Raw genomic sequence first — 23,085 nt, forward strand, 5'->3', positions numbered from 1 at the left:
TTTTTCATTGTTTCCTGTAGCTAAAACAGTAGAGCGTATGCTAGCAATGGCAAATATTACTGTATAGGGATTTTTCAAGTGAAAGTTGTACCCATTTTTTTGAAGAGGTTCAGGTCCTTTGGTGTACATAGGGTGTACTAAAGACCTTGAATTTTCTGACAGTGGCAACAACTATCTTCTCTTAAATACTGGGACAGAAAAATCAATGCAGAGGATGCCAAAAGAATCCATAACTTGATCACACAAAGGCAGTTTGAAGCCTTGAGACATTTTCAACAACCTTCTGTTTACTCCAGGGGACTGTTATTGTGCACTGGAACATGTTAGCAACTGGCTACTCTCTTTCTCATGTATAATGGAAATCATTTGCTGGCTTTTCCTCCTTGCTGCTATGAACTCTTCCTCAGCTGAGCCTTTGACCATTTTATTTGTGGCCTCAAGTCATTTTCCACCGGTAAATCACTTTGCACCTGTTATATACAGAGGGTGGTGTGTAGCAAGTTACTAAATAACTACAAATGAATCTCCAAAGGTGAAGGGCTAAATACTGTGTGTGTCGGCAATTGAAAAGATTTGATATTCTGTATTTGTCTGCTTTCTCAGTTTTGAAAGTAGAACGAGGCACCAGATTACCAAAGTGGACTATGGCACACATACACGTGGTGTACTGTTCAAAACCTGGACCCTCTGAGGGAAAAAAGAAAGGCGAAGCAATGGGGAAAATTCATAGTCGATGGGTTACCTTGTAATTCTTTGAACATCTGGATTGATTTGCATAAGGAGAAAAGCAAACGATGCCTTTACACACAATGTGTGATGACAACTATTAAACCTGTTAATGTTTCTAATGAGAGTCATGTGAGTCTGATATGGTCCTGTATGAATATGGATTCATTCAATGTTTCTGAAATTCCTGTCAGGTCTAATGCCTACTATGTTCACCAAAATTTTCAGATTTTAATATAATTGTGTAAAGTGTAAAGTTCACTTTTCATAGAGGCTTCTTGAAATAAAAACGTGACAGACACTGTTCACTTCTGGATGTTGTACAACAGCATTTCAGCAATTACAAAACCTGTTATAAAGGCTAATTTAACCACATTTTGAAGGCAAATGTTACCATATTTTTATTGAATAACTGTGGTGAAATATTGTTTGCCATCTGTTTTTTTAAGAGATCTAACACTTTATGAATTTATTTGTGAGATTATATTTATAAAAATGTGTTATTATTGTTATTTGAACATGTCCATAATAATATTTTGTAAGACTTGCAAATAGCAGAAACTATGAATAAATGCATAGGGATTTTTGTACGCCAGGCAGCTTTTTAACACTTGTTTGACAACGTGCTTTGTTTTTTTCCTACGTCCTACTTATCCTTATGGTTACAAGTTTAATTTTAGCAAAGGGTGAACACTGAAGTAATTATACTTTATAAGTTTTGTGGATAATAATGTCGGTGTCATATAAAAAGTTTGATATGGTGTGTGTATACATAAGGTATTATATAGTGTGTTTATACATATGTTATTATATGTTGTGTGTACAGTATGTGTAAGGTATTATATGGCATGTATATACATAAGGTGTTATATTTACGTACTGTATAAGTTGCCCAAAGATGAATTGTTTGTGTAAATGTCTTCTTTTAAATTAGCCATAAACACATGTGTTAAGAAGTGGTAAGCATTAAAACTGTAGAATTCCAGAATCAATTCATCAATCTGATGCATGCATGGAAAGTCTCTTCATTTGTCTTTTTTCTTACTTGGTGTTTATTCTTAGCACATACTGTTCTGAGAAGCAATGTTAAGAAATCTACACTACAGACATATACATACATGAAATGTACCTGCAAATCATCTGTTAGCTGAAAAGCTGTGTTTAATGGAAGTGCGCTTTCAGCACCTGGTTTCCTATGTAGGTCTTTTCTGGACATCTGTTTGATATTACCAGAGTAATGACTGGTAGTTTTGTTCAAAGTTCTCCTCCATCTACGGTCCTGCACGACAGCTTAGGTCATAGAAAACTAAACCATAAACACATTTTGTCCTTATAAAGGGGTTTTATCGTTTTAGTTTTAAGAGAAAATACGTCTGTTGGTCTTTATTTCATGGTTCTGGTGTGTTCTGGAGGAAATCTGGTGTAAAGAAAGTGTTGATACAGACATACGGGTCAGCACACTTTCAGGATGATGTCATGTTACTCTCTGTAACTGTTTGTCACATGACATCATGTTCTTTTTGTTTTCTTTTTTCAGAAGGCAAGTCTTGACACTTTTCTATACTTAAGGTCTTCTGTCTGTATATCACCACCATTTCCAGTTTGTTGTTTCAAGGGGATTGAATACCTAAGCAGACTTTTTATATAGAAAATTTAAATAGATAAAAACATTTTTGTCATTATAACATTTTTATTTGTTTTGCAGAATGCTTGAGGATGATTTGAAAATCAGCAGTGATGAAGAGGACACAGAACAGGTAACTGACCTTAACTGAGTGTTATAAACATGCTATAACACTTTATAACTATGTTATGAAGACATGTTTTTTGCAACGTTGAAATACCAATAATGCTACTAATGTTTGAAACTACTAATAATATTTCACCACTTGAAATATTATTCTAGGCTGAATGAAAATATAATTTTTGCTTTAGTAAAAATCTGCCTCTGCAGATGTCGGATTATTACAATGTAATAACATTTTTGTATTGCAGCTGCAACCTTAATTCTGTATATTTCATTGGATTGTAACTTATTGTGTGGTGAAATTATAGTGATGAACACACAAACACCTGTCTGCATATGCACATAAACATCCATGCAACTACAGCAAATAATGCAAGCCAAGCCTATGAAAGTCATTTTGAAGATGTATGTCTCTGATCTGCCTGTTTTGAAATTTCCATTTACCTCTAGAACGTGAAAGGACCATGACCACCAGAGTCTAATTCCATATAAATAATTTAAAACAAAATATGTTCTGTTTTCCTGAATACTGCTCAAGCACACAAATATGAGCATACTGTCATACTGTATACTGTAAATCCATACTGTATAGATTAACAGTATATGTGTAACGCACACACACATACGCTTACTTTTCCAAACCCTTTGTTTTGTTAGTATTGGACCAGTGTGAAGGGAACTGCAGTGGAGGAGGGATAATGAACATGTTTCACACTCACAGTGTGTGTGTGTGTGTGCGTGTGTGTGTGTGCGTGCGTGTGTGCGTGTGTGCGTGCGTGTGTGTGCGCGTGTGTGTTTGTGAGGGGGTGGACTGACAGAAAGCTGCATATGTAATTGTGCCTCTATCTCACGGTGGCCAGCAAACACACATTTCTTCCCAGTTCTTGCCCTGTTATGACCCTATCTCGAAAAGCACCTTGTTTTGTTCCGGAGCATTATGTACATCCCTGAGTTGTTTGTTGTGTTCATAACCGTAAAATGTTACCTCTGAAATGTACTAAATTAATTAGTCGACAGTACTTCAAAATTGAGAAGCTGGACACATTAGGTGTAGCATTTTTCTGTGTTTATACAACCCCACCATCTTTAACCTCAGATTTCCGCCATAAACCCTGAAGTAACATCTGGATTTAGTACAATTAAAAGTATTTAGTAACACTGAAACATTTGTGTTATTAATGATTTAGTAGCATTAAAACATTACAAGTATTTATTAACATTAGAACAGTGCTGTTCCAGAAATGAATACTGGATTGAGGTGGGGAAAATCCTAAATCCAAGGTGTCTTGAACGCAGTTTAAATAGATATTTCAGGTGAAATACTGAATCTACTGACAGCATCTGTGTTCATAAAAAATGATAATAAAGTATATTCTCTTTGATTTAAAATATTTGCTTAAACGCTTACATTTATGAGAATTAAGAATGCTTTACAAACAGATATAAATGGTTCGCATATGAATTGTTTTACAAAAATATTTAAAAAAATCTATTTTTAAAATGTTAAAAAAGGGACTTCACTTTCACTTCACTTAAAGGAATAGTTCACCTTCAAAATGAAAATTCTGTCATCATTTGCATCATTTGTATGACTTCTGCAGAACACAAAAGAAGATATTTTGAAAAATGTTGGTAACAGAAAACTGTTGGTCGCCATTGACTTGCATTGGTTTTGTGCCCAAATAATAGAAGTGAATGGGGTTTTTGGTTACCAACAGGTTTAAAATGACAACAGGGTTAGTAAATGATGACAGAATTTTCATGTTGAAGGTGAAATGTTGAAAGTATTAGTAAATTCTTCCATTCTATGGCAATAGATGATACATGATGCTGTTAATATACTTTTATTGAACCAGAAACATTTATTTAACATGAAGATTATCCACATTTCCACATTATTAGTATCTAATGTTACATTCAAGAAACACCAAAAACTGACTAATAAAAGTTTATCATAGTCACTCTGTTGTGCAGGTACTTACAATACAGTACAAATATTTCCTTTAAACTTCAATTGTAAATTAACTTTCCCCAAAATGGGTGTTATTTGTCAGTTTACTTTTATTGTAATCAATTGCGTTTGCTTGTCCTCCAGATTGATAAAAAATGTAGTAAGATAGATTTAAAAAAAGGTGTATGCAATAATTTTATTTTTGTGAGGCAGAAGAGACATATATTCTCAGGAATAGCTGGATAATGGGGTTTGAGGGATTTAGATCCAACAAGCAAAGCAGCTTTTTTTGTTTAATCTGTAAAATCTTGGACTAGGAAAAGCTTATCTTATCTATGGCTCACTTAAATGAAGTGAGCCATACTGGGCTACTATTAACCAATACAGCAAAACCCAGCATGTGTTTAGTTTAGATTACATTTTACACCAAATAACCTTTCTGTTTTCCATGCTGAGAATGAGAAAGGAGTATCAAAAGCAGTTCTTTGACCCTCTTAAGTGGTCCTTTGTTAATTATGACATTTCTGTCTTTAATATATAGTGGAATGGCTGATGATTTTTCCATGCTTTAGGTCATTCTTACTTGGCTGTCGTTTTTTGTTTTGGAATATAAGTCTTTCTCTTTTCTAAATCTTAGCACACATTTATCATGTTTCAAATGGCCGTAGCCCTCTGTTGATTTCACCAGGCGCTGTGCGAAACTACTTCGTCACACTGAATTTTTGGGAAAGCTAATGTGATCCGAATAGCAACAATGATTCACCCCCACCAAACAAAACCCTTTCCTTTGTTTCCCACATGGATAACCCTTAAAACAAGTGCCCACCTTGTACATATGATGGAGCACACCAGATACTCACAGCAGTTTACTAGCAGGTGTTGCCAGTACGTATGTTCCTGACTGCGTGTGGGTTTACCTATACACGCCACCGCCAGCAGCGACGGCCCCCAACCATGTTGCCTAGCAACATCCATCTGAGAGCAGGTTGGAATGAGCCCAAATTCCCCACTGAGAGGGAAACAGCAATACGAGAGCCTCTGACAGATGATCTGAGTTGTTTCATCTAATACACTGTGAAGATCACTGGCTCCCTCGCTGTATGATAAATGGACTGTACACAGATCAATGGCCACAGCATTAAACCCAAAACCTGCTTCTCTGACACTGCCGCTGGCCAGGTAGCATCAGTCCGACACCCTGCTCATCTGTAGCGGTGTGGATATCTCAATAAATCCACATTTATCTTGAGAGATGGAATTTTGTAGGTAGACTACATGCGCAACAGTAGTAAAGCATTCGCTGTCATTCGCTCTTTAAGTCGCTCTGAGACAAATGTACAGATCAGATGTAATAAACTGCACACTGTCATGGGCAAATTAACCTGCAAATGAAGGAAAAATGCATTTTATTGAGCGCTGAGATTTTTGATTTACTAGATATTTGCTGCCACGAGTATATTTAAGCAAAAATCGAGCAGCAACCTTCCGGTCTCTCTCGTAAAACCAACACAGAAGTGACTTAAACTGCAATTCATTGATTGGCCGCAGAATCTGATTGAGTCCCATGTTAAAATGCCCAACTTTATTAGCACTAAAAACATGTTTACAGCCTAGTACAAAAAAAGATTTTGGTCTATATAACTTATTTTGCCCTTCATGACAACTTGAGTGACACTTGAGTGACAGGTGGTTTCACCAACCAGGCACCTCAGCTCCACCCACGTCCCGCCTTTTTGACCATTTTCGATTAACCGGGAGTAACGCGCGGTGATGCACTTCCAATGATGGCGACGACCGGCTCCGCCCACTTTAGGCTTCAAAATGGCTCTTCACAAGCCTACGGGTGACATCACGGACACTACGTCCATGTTTTATACAGTCTATGGCAAAAATGCATGTTAATACTAATGCATAATGGTACTAACATTATATTTTAGAATATCAACAGTACTTTTAGCATGTTATTTTGTAAATTTTATACATTTATAGTGCATATACTGTATATATTGCATAAATAAGCAAAATCTCACAAATAAGAGACCACTCGAAAACCATTTTAAGTTTTTCAAAATTTTCTATTTTCTAAATATTTTCTATTTTTTCTATTCTATTCAACATTTTCTTTTTCTAAGTTTCTATGTGTTTAAGCAAAATTATGATTTCTGATTCCTTCTGTGAACTGTTTTTATAAGCATTTATTTGAAGAAACGGGACAAATGGGTCAGAATGACAAACACGAAGAATGTTTGCAGATCTTAAATACTCCAAAGAAAACAAGCTTCATGTTTAAACAACAATTAATAGGCTATATGATGGAATAAGCTTGATTTTTTTCACAACTTTCATGAGTCTTTGCATTTTCTCACACTGTAAAAAAACTATAATATTACAGATTTTCATGTATAATGTAAAAAAACTGTAATTTTACTGTTTTTTAGATTTTTCACATATTTTTAAATAGAGAAAAAAAAGTCAAATTACAGAAAAAGACTGGAAATTAAAAGAAAAACATGAAAAACATGTCATTTTACGTGACAAACTGTAATTTTACGGTATATTTCTAGCACCCCAGCTGCTGTAAAATTTGTGTTTTTCGTAGGATTTTTTTTCAGTGCAGACTTCTGAGATTTTTCAAAAATTCTGATTAAATGCAAAACTTGAGAATTACAAAAGACAGTTCAACACAAATATATTCACCCATTAATGCTCTATAATTTCATTTTATATATGAGGGGTAATAATTGTGAACTGACCATATTTGTTTGATTACTTCTTAAAAAGCCTACAGGCAAGATCTACTGTACATGAATTACTTAACGTGAGAGAACTCACAGGAATTTACAAACACTACGCCTGAATGAAATCCACAATGCAGAAAATCAATATAATTTACCCCAGGCAGCATTGATCTACTGTTTCTGGTCATGCTTAACTGTTCTCTCTAAGTACCACACTCTCATTTAAACTAAGGCAGACTGAGACCATATGAAAAACAGCAAACACTCCGATATTGTGATGTTTCTCTTTCTCTGTTTGAAGGTATTGACCTTTAATCTGATGGGCTGTTGTTTTATTTACAGGCCACTGAGAAGCCCAAGCCCAGGAGCGCTGCACTCAAGTAAGTGACTAATCAAGTCCAATTCATTTCTTATTCTGTGCTGCCGGTGTGGCTGTTGGGCAAACAGCAGGTTGTGTATAGAGACAAAGCTTGGGAAATAGTCGTTGCATAAAGCATTGTAGATGTTGCCAGCAGGAAAATGAAAGAATGAAGAACTGGCATTTATTGCATAGCTCTCTGTGGAATGCTTGATGCTGATTGGTCAATGGAAGCGTTTTGCAGTCAAATATTTTGTGTACATATATTTTGTGGTTTTGTGTTACTGTAGGCATGTTATATGTGGGATGATGTCCAGTTGGACATTATAAAAAAAGTCTATTTGGGGTGATTGAAACACCCCTAGTCACCCTTTTCAGGTTTTTTTCCATATGGTATGCATCATGTGTTACATGTATCAGCGTTTATTAAATAGTGGTATTTTAAACATTAAATGTTCAAAGCCGTTTAAAAATTGATTTCCGCATAGGCACAGAGGCAGCAGACAAATGATATTGACCGGTAATGTCAGCCTATTTTCATGATCTAATCACACCCCACATTGTTTCTTACTATATATTCAGTTTTGCTTGGAAATATGTCACCCCATAGGTTGTTCATGCATGCATGCAAGGTTGTATGTGTCGTCATAAAATGATGTTCGACTGTCATTAGCAAACCAAAAAATAATAATTTTAACGCAATGTGTGGACTTTTTACATGATCGCTTAACCAATGTTTTTTTACATTTCTAATTAAAGGGATAGTTCACCCAAAAACGAACATTCTGTCATCATTTACTCACCCTCAGATTGTTTCAAACCTGTATACATTTCTTTGTTCTGCTGAACACAAATGGCGATATTTGGAAGAATGTCAGTAACAGATCTCATCCTCCATTGACTCTCATAGTATTTATTTTCCCTTTATTACAAGGCTCATTTGAATGCTTGATTCTGATTGGCCAGTCGCGACATTCCAAGGGTTGTTATTTTCAAATAACAACCGCTCAAAACTAGTAACACCGTGTAACCTGGATGCTGCAAATCATTTTGAGAGGGGCAGTTTAATATTACACAAAAATGAATTATAAATATGTCTTTTAATAACATAAATGACATTATATTTACAAATGATTAAACCAATTAGCCTCTTCGTGACGTTTGAACGTCGTTTCTTACTTTAAAACCGAAACTAAACTGCTTTTCCTCGCGGAAGGTCTGCATTCGGTAAAAATAAGCTAATCGCTAATTCGCTAAAGCTAATAAAATATTTCAAATTCACATTTTATGTCCAGTTTTTTTCCGCTTCGGGTCCTGATCACACTGTCGGGGCGATAACCGACTGTCTGTGTAACCGGATCTACTCGCACCGCTCTAAGCGGGCCTCGAACCAGGTCGGTCCAGCATGGGAGTTGGGCGCTTTAACGAGGAGGCTAAAGACCTCAGCATCTAGCGTCTGTCGCTAGAGCGCCTCTTGAGATCAGGGAGTGAGGTTTACACACTGCACAGCTCTTCACTAGCTGGCCTCCGTAACACCTGTACCTTCTCCCTTACATATATGGCAGTAAATGAGGGATGAGATTTGTTTGGTTACTGACATTCTTCCAAATATCTTCCTTTGTGTTCAGCAGAACAAAGAACTTTATACAAGTTTGGAACAACTTGAGGGTGAGTAAATGATGACAGAATTTTCATTTTCGTTTGAACTGTCCCTTTATTATCACACTAAAAACGTACTTCACAATATTGCCTTAATTTGCTTAAAAAGACTTTACCATCACATGGGTTGAAATAATGGGACAAACTTTGCATTTTGTTTGACACAGGACACATAATTGTGTTCTTAAATAAATGACAGAATTATAATATTTAGGTAGACTACTTGACTACTTGTATTATCCCCAATTATCAAGCAGAAAAGGTGAAGGTGCTGTGACATTGCCTGTTGCTGATATAGGCTCCTATAGGTCATATATACTGTATACTGTATAAAGTAGAGAATATTTTAGTCACATTATGTGTGTGAAATGCATTGCAAAAGGACATGTCATACTTTCTGTGAGCACATAACATGTTCTAATTATTTCTATTGCGATCTTGTCCCAGAGATATCCAGTAGTTTTAGTCAAGGACATACCTCCATACTCTAGCATTATAGCACAGCAGATTTCATACAAACTCTATCTGCAATGGTGGTCCTGATGGCTTGGGATTGGGAACAGGAGGTGCAAATGGTGCCTCATTAAGGAGACAGAGAGAAATCATGCCCTACAGCCGTGTTCCCACAGAGGGAGTCTGGGACCAGAGATGCTGGAAGCGTTTCTGCTGCTCTGTCGTTCCCACAGTAGTGGGTGTGGGCTTGAGTGCCAGAGCTCCAGGCTCTGGGAGTGAGGGGTAGAGGTTCGTCCCTGCTGCAGTTAGGGAGGCGAGCGTTGGGTTTGCTTCAGGAAGGGGGAATTGTGGGTGGTGGTTTGGCTGGATTCTCATTCATAATTACAATAATAGTGGTTCAGAGCATTGACTTGATATGTTTAAAATGTGGTTATTTTGTAATAGTAGAAGCACCAAGTAGTTAAAGTTTATATAACCCCTGTTTGATAAAAGACGGAATAAAATAATAATAATGAAATACTATTTATTTTGATACATTTTAAAAATTGTTTTTGCAACTGATTTTTATGTTTTTATTTTGCTTTTCTATGCAGAATTCGCCAGTCTCATGATGTTGCAGGTGGTTGCTAGGGAATTGCTATGCCAGTTGCTAGGTGGTTGCTAAGCGGTTGCTTACCGAAGCAAGTAAAAAAAATCCCGTTTCCAGGTTTACCCATAAAAGAAAAATCACAGATGAGATTTTCTTGACGACTCAGTTATATTTCCTCGACATCGGTGAAATTAAATGGAACATTTTGATTAATTGTCTCAGAAATTTCTCCTGAGAAAAAGACCCAGAAGTCTCACAGATGTCATCATAAGAGTTTCAGAAGAGATCAAAAAGTCCGTTTTATTGAAGATTTCAAAAAGAACGCAAACATTTGTCATCAAAATGACCCAAATCTAGATTATTTTAGCTTTATAATCTGCATTCGCATTACACATCCATAATCTTAATACAGTACATGTTAACAGTATTTAACGTATATCTCAACGTATATCTTACAGCAGCGTTGAAAGTCATATAACTACGGATTTGACTTTTCACTTAATTTAGTAACCCCATGAAACCGTTGAATGAATTTGTGCCACTCAATCAACAAGTATTATCAGGTTTCAGGAATAGTGTTAAAACAGCCTGTTGTGTTTTTAATTAACACTGAACTGAGACTTTTGTGATGTATCCGCCAGGGCCTGTGATGTTCATGAGGGTTTACCTCGATTCCTGCATCCGCACTCCTAACAGCGAAATATGCCCATTAAAACACCCCCTACAGTTCAGCCCTGGGCTCCATACTGCTGCAAACTGCCTTCCGTCCACAGGCGTGAGACTGGTCATCCCCAGGGTTCGGATGGCCTGGCAGCACTGTGCTTCACAATTGAGCTAAAAGCCAGACAGACTCTGAACATCACTGGTCATTCTGTGTGTGTAATTATTTTCTGGGACTCGAGGAATAACATGTGAGTCTTTCCGGCTGGAATGGCTTGTTTTGCGTCACACCTTGCAATAGTTATGTCATCATTCGTGACATGCCTCGAGCGTTATTAAAACAAGTCTGGCTCGGCATGAGATGTATTTTCAAATATCGCTAAGCGTCTGTGTAATTTAGATCTCAAACTGCATAAAACTGGATTGGCTCGCCATTCAAATTTCACACTGCTTTGTTAATATACGGTCATAACGCACTCTTGGTTATGTGAAATTGTTTTATCCTTTCCAGTGGAATCTAACACAGTTTAGTAGGCGTTATGCTTAAAACGAGGAAAAAGAACGATTTGTTAATTGGGCAGAAAAACAAACTTAATTTTACAGGAAATCATATTTATTTTTCTTACCCCATTGGCATTTCTCTGAAAACTAGACTTAATTACTTGCGCATCAAGTAAATGTTTCTTGTTTTAATGATGTTTGGATATTTGTACCTAAAAAATAAATAAATAAAAACACTGAGTAGGAAAATTATGTTTTTTTCCAGTGCTTCTAGTTTTTAATGCTTTGGGTAGAAAAGCTTGCTGTGAAACTGAGTCATAACTCAACTGAGTGCTTGGGTTAATGTAAAGACAGGTGGTTTGGTGGACAATAGTGGACATGAACTGCTTAACATCATACTGTAGGTGTGTAAAACCATCCGTGTTAAATCGCTCTAGGTTGCTGTAATATTGCTCATAAAGCTTAATGCTGCCTTGCCTTTGATAAACTCTCTGGCCTGAAATGTCTCTGAAAAAGCCTTTTAAAAATAGCAACTGGACTCAATACCTGTCAGTTTGATTTAGGAGGCTTCCTTGAGAAGTTTGCTTCTTTCTTTCTTTTATTATGTTTTTACTTGAAACCGCTTCACCGTTTATCCACTGTTTAGAAGCACTGCGTGGGCACACGTTGATAGGAATCTCATACTCCTAAAATTAATGCACTTTTATTTTTAGCTTTTTCACACTTTTACACATTGCTTTTCCCACCTTTGTGCAGTTTTTTCAGTTTCCGTGCCACTTAATCCTGTGTTTCGCGCCTTCGTGGCTACAGTTATCTAAAGGTCTTGTTTTTCCCTAGAGCAGGAGCCTGTTGTTAGCCTCTGTGCTGGAGATCTGACCTCTCAAACACAGCCATGCTGTTCAGCCGACTCCTTCTGTCTGTTTGGACAGCTCTCACTCCCCTCGCAGGTCAGCTGTTTGAGACCTGGGCTTGTAGCAGCAGCGTGAGAGAGTGCAGACACGTTTGACATTGCTTGCGCTTTTGATGCTTGAGGTTGTCTGGCAACCATAATCGTATGTCGACTCTGTTTTTTAATTGGTTTAAAACAGCAGAAACCAGGTTTTGCTACACTATATACAATATTTTTTCAATTTAAAGAAAATTGCGTAATAAGCAAATAAGCGACGTAAAAATCATTATATAATATTATAATATGAATTTATTTAAATTTTAACAAACAAAATTAATATATTAAAACATGGTTAATATAATAATATAAAATAAAAATGCACATTTTTCTTATTTTAATATACAATTTTATTGTTTAATCAATAATATACAAATAATTGAAAATTATTATTAAAATTAAACGACACTATATATTTTCAATATACTGTAATATATTATATGTATTGTCACATTTTACCATTATTCTACTAAATTTTTCGCCATCTGATAGTGAAACGAATATATCTACTGCATTATGAGTGTTAAAAAAATTAAACTTGTTTACTGGTTTTCTACAGTTCTACCATCATACTACCCATCTTTTATCAGGGCCAATTGGCCCTTCACGTGGAGTTTGATCGACAGGCGACTGGACCAATCATAACGCCGATATTATGCGCCCCCTACCAAACCTCCCCATCCCCCCCCCGGTTGCTATTCGTCATTTAGTCCGACAAGCAAACCATCGAGTTTAACCGGCTGCGCATTATGCGATTTTAAAAAAGTTCATCGTGATTGTTGCTGGCCGTCACACTGTACGAACAGCTAAAAAGTCATGTCACTGTGAAATCTTAGTTGTCGTAATGTACAACAGTAAAGACTTCTTAAAACAGACTCATACAAGACTTGTCCGGAGTTTTACCTCATAGACTGACTGTCATATGAGCCGTGCTAAAGGACTGCATCTCATCAAAACTGCCAGAATTTTATCGGGGGTAAAATTTGATCTTTAGGTCATAATCACAGTTTCACCCGTTGCCTAAACAATGTGTCAGAAACCATTGGCGCTATCCAGACATTATGTTGTTACAGCAAGCACTTCGTTTGGCTAGAGCTTCGATCTTTCTTTTGTTTACTTTATTCCGAGTCACTTTCACATCCTGAATAAATGCATATTGCAGACTTTCTTATTGCTTTTGGCTGAAAGTACACGTCATTTTTTTCCAGAAATGATTATTTCACGTTAAATGTTCTTTAGTGCAGTGGGAGCGTTTTGGCTGATGTCGGACATAGTAAAAGGGGGCGGGCTTTGTGAAGGGTCAATTGTAGGATGTATTCAAACCTACATCTCCCACATCAAAACCATCACTCAACATGTCAGGAGCATGTGTGCAAACCATTAGACCACATCTCCAACTTAACATGTGTTTTTAACAACGTATATTTCATTTGAAGTAATTGAGAGACAGTAAAGTATCCCATGGGAGGTACGACTCTTATTTAACAGCATTTACAGTAAAACACCATCTGTCATTTCTCATAATGTTGTGTTGACAGGGCACATGAAGTGAGAATTTAAATGTTATACTTAGTTGACAACTAGATTTTAAGGCAGTAGCTTGCACACTGATATCACGTCAGTCAAACTGATATTGAGTTTGTTACATGGAGCGACTTTAAATGTTTCTAGAAACACCATCTGGACGCTTCGAATGTGCCAGAAACATTAACATTCGTTTTGCGCATACAAATGGTGATTGGCTTCGCGCTTCGGTCTTATTAACGAAAACACAACCACAAACCGAGGTCCCGGCTTCCACATTACACCTCTATCGATCGGTTCATCTTGCGTTACATTTGTGTCCCATCTCCGCGAGGCCAAAGCAAGCGGTCACGCTTTCGATTCGCACACTATTACGACTCTAAAAATTCACACGAGTCCGTGCGCGCCAAATCGGAGAGCTTGAAAGTAAATGTTATGAAGGTTGGAAGGGGAAAATATGCGTATTGAGTTTACCTCCACAGACGGGTCTTGGCTGATAGCAATCTCTGTGGGCAGCCAAGCAGCAAATACATCAGGCGCTTCTCCGGGCGGCAGAAAAGAGAGGCAGATGGAGATGGAGGGAAAAAAGCGTGTGCTCCCTCCCCTCCCCATCCCCCTTCCTCTATTTTCTCCTCCATCATTATTCATGTCTCCTCGCCTCACTGTGCTATGTATCATATCAGCTGCCGTATCGCCATCATCGCCGCTCGTTCCAAACAATATGTTTTAATGGCTTACCGCAAAAACAGCTCCCGTATTTCAAAAGGGTGCAGCCTGGTGCATTACGTTATATAGAGAACAGCAGGTACAGAACACAACAAGTGACGTATTGCCTCTGTTCCAAAATCTGGTTAGCTGCCTACCTAGTTAGCGTTTAAAGGCAAAAACGTGACCTCATTCTTTGATGTGGTTTCGCAAAATCGCCCCATTAATTGATTGTGCAGGATGTGCATTTATCTGCAGATCCTGTCATTTGATACACATTGGTTAAAGGGTCTTCCTGCACCATCAATCCGTTTTGTGTCAAGGGTCGAATAGCGGAAAAATATGGAGGCCCTCAGAGGTATTACATCCTTCCAGCTTAGACACAGATGATTTCCAGGGTAAAGAGAGATAGTCGTCTTTTATCAAACATGGAGAGAGAAAAATGGTAATTACTCTACCTGACCAGGGCGCAGGAGGTCTTATACACCCGACGGTGGCAGACAGCCACATTTAATTACTTTACTCAACGGAGACCCCTCTCAGCTATTTCATGCGTGAGGTTAAAGTGGGCTCCGCCGAGGTTCCTCAGTACCAATAACTGCAGTTTAATCTCTCGACCAGCTGCAGGTAGCAAGATCTTAGTTGGTAGGGTCATCGGTCCGCTCGGCGCTAAAACAGACTCCGCTAGGCACTTTTTATGCTAATTCGTGGTGTCCTCTGCATGTCACAGTTGAAGATAAGAGCTAGTTCTTGGGCTTTGACATAGCTGTCTGGTGTACACTCGAGCTGTTGGCTCGGAGCTCAACGTGATTTAAAGGCAACATCTGTTTTCAGAGCCTCTGTGACATGAAACAACACCCGTCTCAGACAAGAAGCGCTTTTAGAGGCAGCTTAACACCAATGAAAGAAAGTACGAATATATGACACGGAGACAGAGAAAGAAACGGAGAGGGTTTAGAAGACAGTGAGATGTCTACAAGCAAAGAAACAGACACTGTCTGGAGGGTGTTATGTTTCAGTAACGTCTCAATGTCATGTGATATCTGGCTGTACCCGTCTTCAAAGTCAAAGTAGATTGTTCAGAACGAGCGAGAGTTCCACTTAATTGTGATGACGTTTGACACAGTACAGACCAGTGACAGTTCCTGTTAAAGGGATAGTTCACCCAAAAATGAAAATTCTGTCATCATTTACTCACCCTCAGATTGTGTCAAACCTGTATACATTTTTTTGTTCTGCTGAACACAAAGGAAGATATTTGGAAGAATGTCAGTAACCAAACAGTTCTCATCCCCATTTACTGCCGTAATAGGGAAAATAAATACTATGGGAGTCATTGGGGATAAGATCAGTTTGGTTACTGACATTTTTCCAAATATCTTCTTTTGTGTTCAGCGGAACAAAGAAATTTATATAGGTTTGGAGGGTGAGTAAAGGATGACAGAATTGTCATTTTTGGGTGAACTATGCCTTTAAGACAGAATTATTGAATTATTAGTGTTGGTGTCACTATTACTATTGCTCATAGTGCACAATACTCATAAACTTTGATTTATAACTCATCCGGACAGTTTGTGTTTGCAATTATTGAGAGTAGTGTTTTGTTTTTCTTTGGAAAAAAAAACGTTTTAATTCAATTTGATTTATGTAGCGCTTTTCAGCAGCTTTACATGCAATAAGCAATGGTTACTGTAGTAAATAGAAATAAATCAAAATAAATCAATAAATTAATGAACGAATGACTCAATATGCTTTTATAATACATAGTTATTGCAATTTTTCTCAATACGATGTACATTGATGAAGCTTACTGAAATAACTATTTTGTTGGATTGTCAAACAGAAGCTGTTGATTGTTTAAAAGCAGATTTAAAACATGCATATTATTACCACAATATCAGTAATCATTTTTGGTATTTACAATATTACAAAATTGATTTTCATCACGGGAGAGACGCGAGCCATGTCAAGAGAAACTTGTGAGTGACATTTGACTGTGTCAGCAAGCAGCTACATAAACCACAAATGCAAATCGACACCTTAAAACCGCTAAGAACGTCTTAGAAACCACATAACAACATCCTGGCAAATACACATATTGTTCAAAAAAATCTAAGTTTGATTTCTGTCAAAGTCTGATCTCGAATATACAACTATATGACGTGTCAAATTTTATGAATTTACACTGCCCATCCAAAAAAAAGTCACACTCTAATATTTTGTTGGACCGTCAATATTTTGTTGGACCGCTTTGATTACGCCACGCATTCACCGTGGCATCGTTTCGATAAGCTTCTGCAATGTCACAACGTTTATTACCGTCCAGAGTTGCATTCATTTTTTGATAATGTGTTAGGGCAGGATCTTCTATTGATGACGGGAGAGTCAGACCGCTGCGCAAAGTCTTCTCCAGCACATGTGAAAGATGATAGTTACAGTCAATGTACCAATAGAATTGTACGAATTCAAACGAATTAGTCACCTCGTAAAATAGTTACGAATTGCCATGAGATTCTGTTGGAATCATTTACAAGCTCGATGAGCAGTTTTAAAAGCCAGTAAACAGTTTCTTCCTTTCAAGTCTATTTACGTTTCCAAAAAGTTTTTTTATTACTTTCTTTCAGACTCAACAATAATTTGCACAATATAAACAACAGATTCTCTGTTTACTTGTGTCTGGCGAGTCTTCAACGTGTTATGATGCAACCCTGCAACTTCCTACATGGTTAAGTGAGTAGCATCAAAAGCATTATTTGATCTCCCTCACACATTTCTCAACGTTAGATTGATTTGACTGTCAGAATTCAGAAACACTCGAAAGACTTATCGCCTCTCAAACTCTGCAAGCTGGAGCGAACTGCGGAAAAATGTCCAAAACCAATGCAAGTTACAGTTGATAAATCAACTATCGACTCAATTAAGCCTTAATCTCCATCAGATATATTACCATCCAAGTCCAAAAGGAGCAGGTGGTGGACTCTGCTTCCAAAATCAAAGAACAAACTGTTCAGTGTTTGCTCAAACTGCTTAGTTTTTGCCAAGGATTATCCATCAATTACAGCAGATGCTTGGTATTCTTATTTCTGTAACATCACTTCAACCGAATTACTTTACTGAATTATATGCAGCGAGTGGATATGAGCTATAAACAGAGCTTAATGTGGAGCTGCGCTTTTAGTAGATGATTTAAAATTTGTTTTGACAGGATGTATTGGAAAATAAGATAGCAGTCGTGGGACTGATGTTGCTGTGAGGTCTCAGCGTGAGTTTAAACAATCTTAAAAACTGTTTTTCAGAATGGTCGGAATTGAGAGAAAATCGTCACTGCTTGAGATATTCATATTTTAACTAGATTTGTTTACTTGCTGAAGAAAAGTAAGTGATTGGTTATTGAGGTGTTGCCGTACAGTTGCTAGGGCATTCTTGGTGGTTGCTAGGTTGTTACAATTGGTTTTGTTCATATTTTTCCCAACCATGGGCTGAAAACAACCCAGCATTTTTCAGGTTTAAATATAACTCAAGTCCCTACAATACAAGTTTATAGGATTGTTCCTTGTTTTATTGTTTGTCAGAAAGAAAAAAGCCAGATCACTAGTAGTAGCGAACTTGGATGTCTTTGAATAAAACAAATTGGATGTCTTTGAATCAAAGTATGTGTGCGCTGCTCTTCTTGCCCTAACAACAGGTGTCAATCAAATGTGGGGATTATTTGTATTAGGTGAGTGAAAGTCTATTGGCCCTGACACTGTTCTGAGGTCAGTAGGAATGGATCTACATTAGTGAGCGCAGTGTTCACTTTGACTTTTTTTGGCTGAGTGTGAATCCGTCAGCGGCTGATGTGCTTTTGGCAGGTTCAAGCTAATTGGTGCTCGCCGTTTGGCAGCCGAGCCGCCCTCACAGCTGGGCCGAAGCTAAGCCCTGTGTCCTGCGGCCTTTGATATTGATATAAATGTAACTCGAGCACGTCAAGCAGTCAGACTTGGAGAAATTCTGTTCTCCTGTGCCGGAAATATGTCATTCAACACACATGGCTCTCCACTTGACCTTGACCTCCTGTAGCTGACAATTTCTGACCCATCAGATATCAAAGGCTTGTACTGAGTTCTATTAAACGTAAAGGTGGCTTTTTCAGTTTTCTACTTGGAAAAGTGGATTAGAGTGATAGGACTTTAGAGCTGTAGACTTTTAAAGACAAATTGTTTAAACAGTGTAAACTTGATCTTAAATGCAAACATGTAAATAACAATGTATAGATGAATTGATGAGATGCTTGTGTAAAACACAGGAAAAATATTGATAATTTTACAGCTGCAATTAGCATCGGACGATGGCCATAGTGAAACATCGCGATGGATGATGACATCGCCCTGCGGTGTTTTAAAGTGAGGCGCATCTGGCACGAGCTGCGCAGAGACACATCTTTATACAGCGCAAGCTGGCCAGTTATCAATTCAGGCATCTGTACAGTGCGAGCTTCACAGTTATAAAGTGAGGCTTGATTGTATTCTTATTCTGTTGTTATATTCATTAAAAGAGTTACGAAGTGAGGCGTGTCTGCTTTATACAACGTGCGCTGCGCAGACAGGCATCTTCTTTATACAGTTCTAAAGTCAGGTGGGTCTGCGCAAACTGCGCGTCCTCTTTATACAGTGCGAGCTACAGTTTTAAAGTCAGGATAGTCTGATCTGCACAGTGCAAGGTTTTATACCTCTTACACTTGGTTCACACCAAACGCGAATTAAGCGTTTTGCGTGAGTAAATTACATACAAAGTCAATGCAAAGACGCGTACAGATGCGAACTCGCGGCAGGCGGTGCGAATGACTTCAATCTTGTCTTCCGCGAAGGTTGAAAATATTTGTCATTTCGCATCACTCTTGCAAAATAACGCACTTTTCCCGCGAGTAATAATCGCGTTTGGTGTGAACCCAACATAACAAAGAGCGTGGAACGCGATTGTTCGCGTTTGGTTTGAACCCAGCATTAGCCTTGTTCTTATTTGTTTACAACGCGCAACCCGCAGCACAGAGCAGCGAGAGTCACGTGACGAAAGTGAAACATTTGTTGGAATCAAGATGCCAGCTCAACATCATCATGTCTATCAGCCATCGGCGATGGACGATGGCATCGTTTATCGGCCCAACCCTAAATGCAATGTTGGTATTCCCATTTTGTGTTGCTGTATAAAGTGGACTGTACAACAATGCACACACAAGCGTAATGCAGAACAACAGGTGCACATCCCCAGCTCACGTCATCTTAGCTGTCTGCACATCAGTTTCTGTGAATCGTAAAATTACTCATTGATTTTAATATTTTGATAATGCATTACACTTGGTTCAAACTTTTGATATTTGCTTAAGATTATGCTCCACGAAAATAGCTTGGCATTTTTCCCAACATATACATTTATCAGATCTCTGAGAAAATCTTTGTTTGGATCTTTATCTACATAATGCCTGAAGGCTTTGCAAAAAGACCAAACTCATTAGAACTGCAAATGGTATTCAGGAGAAATGCTTGTAACGGTTCAGCTATCTTTATCACAGATCTTGACCTATGCACTGCCTTGTGGACACGATACGGTGTATGTTGATATCAGAATAATGTCCTGAGAAGTAAATTAATTTACTGATATTGTGGGCAGATCATGATCTCTATTACGGTTGATCATTTGTTTAGTCTTGTAATGTGTATAAACACATTGCCTCCTGTTTTTTTTATCCTCCTCCAATCAAAACATCACAGTTGGCTCTCGTGACTTCAACGCGGGACTTTTTGTATTGTGTTGTAAAATATATTTACAAGTATGTGAATGCAGACGCTTCCAGGCATTTTGTCTTCATCTACCCCCAGTTTTTCTTTCAATTCAACTTTTTATGATAAGCTAGAGTTGTAGTAGAAAATTGATAGTAATATTGCAACTTTTTTCAACATATTTGAATGTAGCTCTGTCGCCCCCTTAAGTCCTGAAGTTTGTTACTCTGTATTCATGTTTTATTGCATGAGTTTGCATACTTTTCATAAATTCTCTTTTTTTCTGGGTGCATATGCATCTGAGCCACCAAATGCCATCAATGGTGCATTAATAAACAGCAGTACCATTACAAGAACCGCCAGATGTCCACACACAGTAAGTGTTGCCATGACGATCACCTCATCTGATACCTCACAAACACTGTCGTGTTGATCATTTTGTGGTTGGGAAATATTTCACTGGTGGATGACGTTTGCTTTACAGATGTCAGGTCATTCCCGAGATATTCAGACTCACTTTCAGACAAAACCAAACAAATCCCAGTGCCATAAACAAAATTCAAAGCAATTCAATTTTTCTCGAGCCAAACTGCAATGAGCTTGCAAAGTCAAGATGGTTTTTATTGAGGTCTTGAGGTTTGTGCATAAGTACTTCAGTCTGGTGATGTTATTGTAACACAAGAGATAGTTTGATTTCAGGGCTTCAGGTCAAAGACGTGCTTTCAGTATGTTTGTTCATTGTGTGGACAAACACACAGTTCTTTCTTATTTGCTTGTCAGTCAAGTTTTGTACCTTTTGATGTAAATATCATAGCTCTCACTCACACACAAGGCTTTAGATTCACGTCTATCCCGGTTTGCAGCGTGTGTTGTTATAATGTATCTCTCAGTCACTCTGTGTTTACCTCTGTGATGCCATAGCGTAATAATTCACCTCAATCTTTGTAGGCCTGTCAGACACTCTTAAAGCACCCCGCTGTAACATAAATCTCTCTGTTTTGCTCCCTCTATGTACCCCATAAGCACGTTGAGTGATATCTCACTTTGACTGCTCTAGTAAGGAGGTGGCGTTTAAGTGGTGAACTTGTGCGGATAAGGAATGAGCAGGCGTCAAGTGAGGATTTGTCTGCGGGAATAGGTTGTGCAGGGATGGATGGGAAAATGGATAGAAATGTTTGTTCTTGATTATATGGATATGGATATGGATGGAATTTGTTGACAGTCTTTGTTAAAAGTAACGATAACCCAAAAAAGAAAATTCTGCAAAACACAAAAGAAGATATTTTAAAGAATGTTGGTAACCAAGCTTCATCGGTCCCCATTGACTTTTATTGTGTGGACACAAAACCACTGAGACATTTCATTGTTTTGTTTTTTATTTTGTTTTGTTTTGTTTTGTATTGCGTTTTCTGTTTTGTTTTGCTTTGTTTTGTTGTGTTGCGTTTTCTGTTTTGTTTTGTTTTGCTTTGCTTTGCTTTGCTTTGCTTTGCTTTTTGTTTTGTTTTGTTTTGTTTTGTTTTGTTTTGTTTTGTTTTGTTTTGTTTTGTTTTGTTGTGTTGTGTTGTGTTGCGTTTTCTTTTCTTTTGTTTTGTTTTGTTTTGTTTTGTTTTTGAGTGTATTGCATATACTGCTTCAGTATGAATACAACATGAGATTTATTTGCTTTGTTATTTAATGTTTGAGATGTTTTATTACAGCGGTAATTTTTGTCACTGTATATGTTCTTTGAAGCCAGTGTGAGTAGGATGTTTGGCGATGATGCCGCAAAAGCTGATTTATGTCTTTACTGATGGGAAAAAATGAACATGACTCAGAGGTCTTAAGAACTATGAAGCGTCTCTTTTCACTCGCTGTTTCTCCTCACACCCACATCAAAAGAGCACCTTTCTATGAGCCAGAAATGTATGACAGTTAGTGCCAAACAACAGGTAAATGGATGAAGAAAGTATTGCTGGATAAAACGTGGGATCAGTTGGATTGAGTCTAGTAGCGAACTGTTTAGCTAAATTGTCTAGAGGTTAAGGTCGGTGAAATGGTGCTCCCTCAGACCTAAATGCTCTTATTTGTTTCAAAATGTATCAGAACGCGAGATTTGGAAAACAGAATAGCGATAGATACAGGAGACACAATCAAACATCATTAGCTGTCAGTGTGGAAAGATTATGTGAGAAAGATTTGTATATGGATCTTCAAAAGCTTGGATTTTTGTCAAAGCAGAGTTGATTTTGGAAAACAAACACCCTATTTATCAGTATGAAGAGGTGAAGTCAGAACACCCACCTTTCAATTTCGTATCTCGCTGTACATCTATCAGACACGTGAGACTCTGGTTCTGTATAGACCTGCTATTCATCATCCTGGTTTACATCGAATGTGTCTCTGAGGCATTCACCAGCAACTGCTGGAGATCCGACAATAACATTTATCTGCATTACACGACTAAAACGGCTTTCATAATGTTAACCTTGCAGATTTTGTTACATATCAGACATACAGTGACTTAACCTTGTTTGAAGGTCATTGAATTAGATAACATCCAGGTGGTACTTTAAAGAAAGAGTGAAAGCTACAAACAAAACTATCAAATTGACTTCATTTATTTGCAAATGTACATCTTACTAATACATTTAATACACATTCTGTCATAGCTGCAGTGATGTTGACACCGTTTTTCCAGCCAGCAGACAGGCGCTGCTTTTAAAATGAGTGCTGGGCAATTTATTTCAGTGACCCACATTCGCCTCATAACTCTCTCTCTCTCCTGTTATTGGG

General features: G+C 37.7%; 1 protein-coding gene across 1 annotated transcript in view; it reads left to right on the forward strand.

Annotated features, from left to right (window-relative positions):
* aff2 (AF4/FMR2 family, member 2) overlaps positions 1-23,085 on the forward strand; it is a 199,441-nt gene that overhangs the window by 131,469 nt on the left and 44,887 nt on the right. Inside the window, exons 8-9 of the mRNA XM_057349347.1 lie at positions 2,432-2,483; positions 7,505-7,542. Of these exons, the coding sequence (XP_057205330.1) occupies positions 2,432-2,483; positions 7,505-7,542 (90 nt within the window). The remainder of the gene's footprint in view (positions 1-2,431; positions 2,484-7,504; positions 7,543-23,085) is intronic.

This window comes from Triplophysa rosa, linkage group LG13, assembly GCF_024868665.1.
Source record: "Triplophysa rosa linkage group LG13, Trosa_1v2, whole genome shotgun sequence".
Taxonomy (NCBI): domain Eukaryota; kingdom Metazoa; phylum Chordata; class Actinopteri; order Cypriniformes; family Nemacheilidae; genus Triplophysa; species Triplophysa rosa.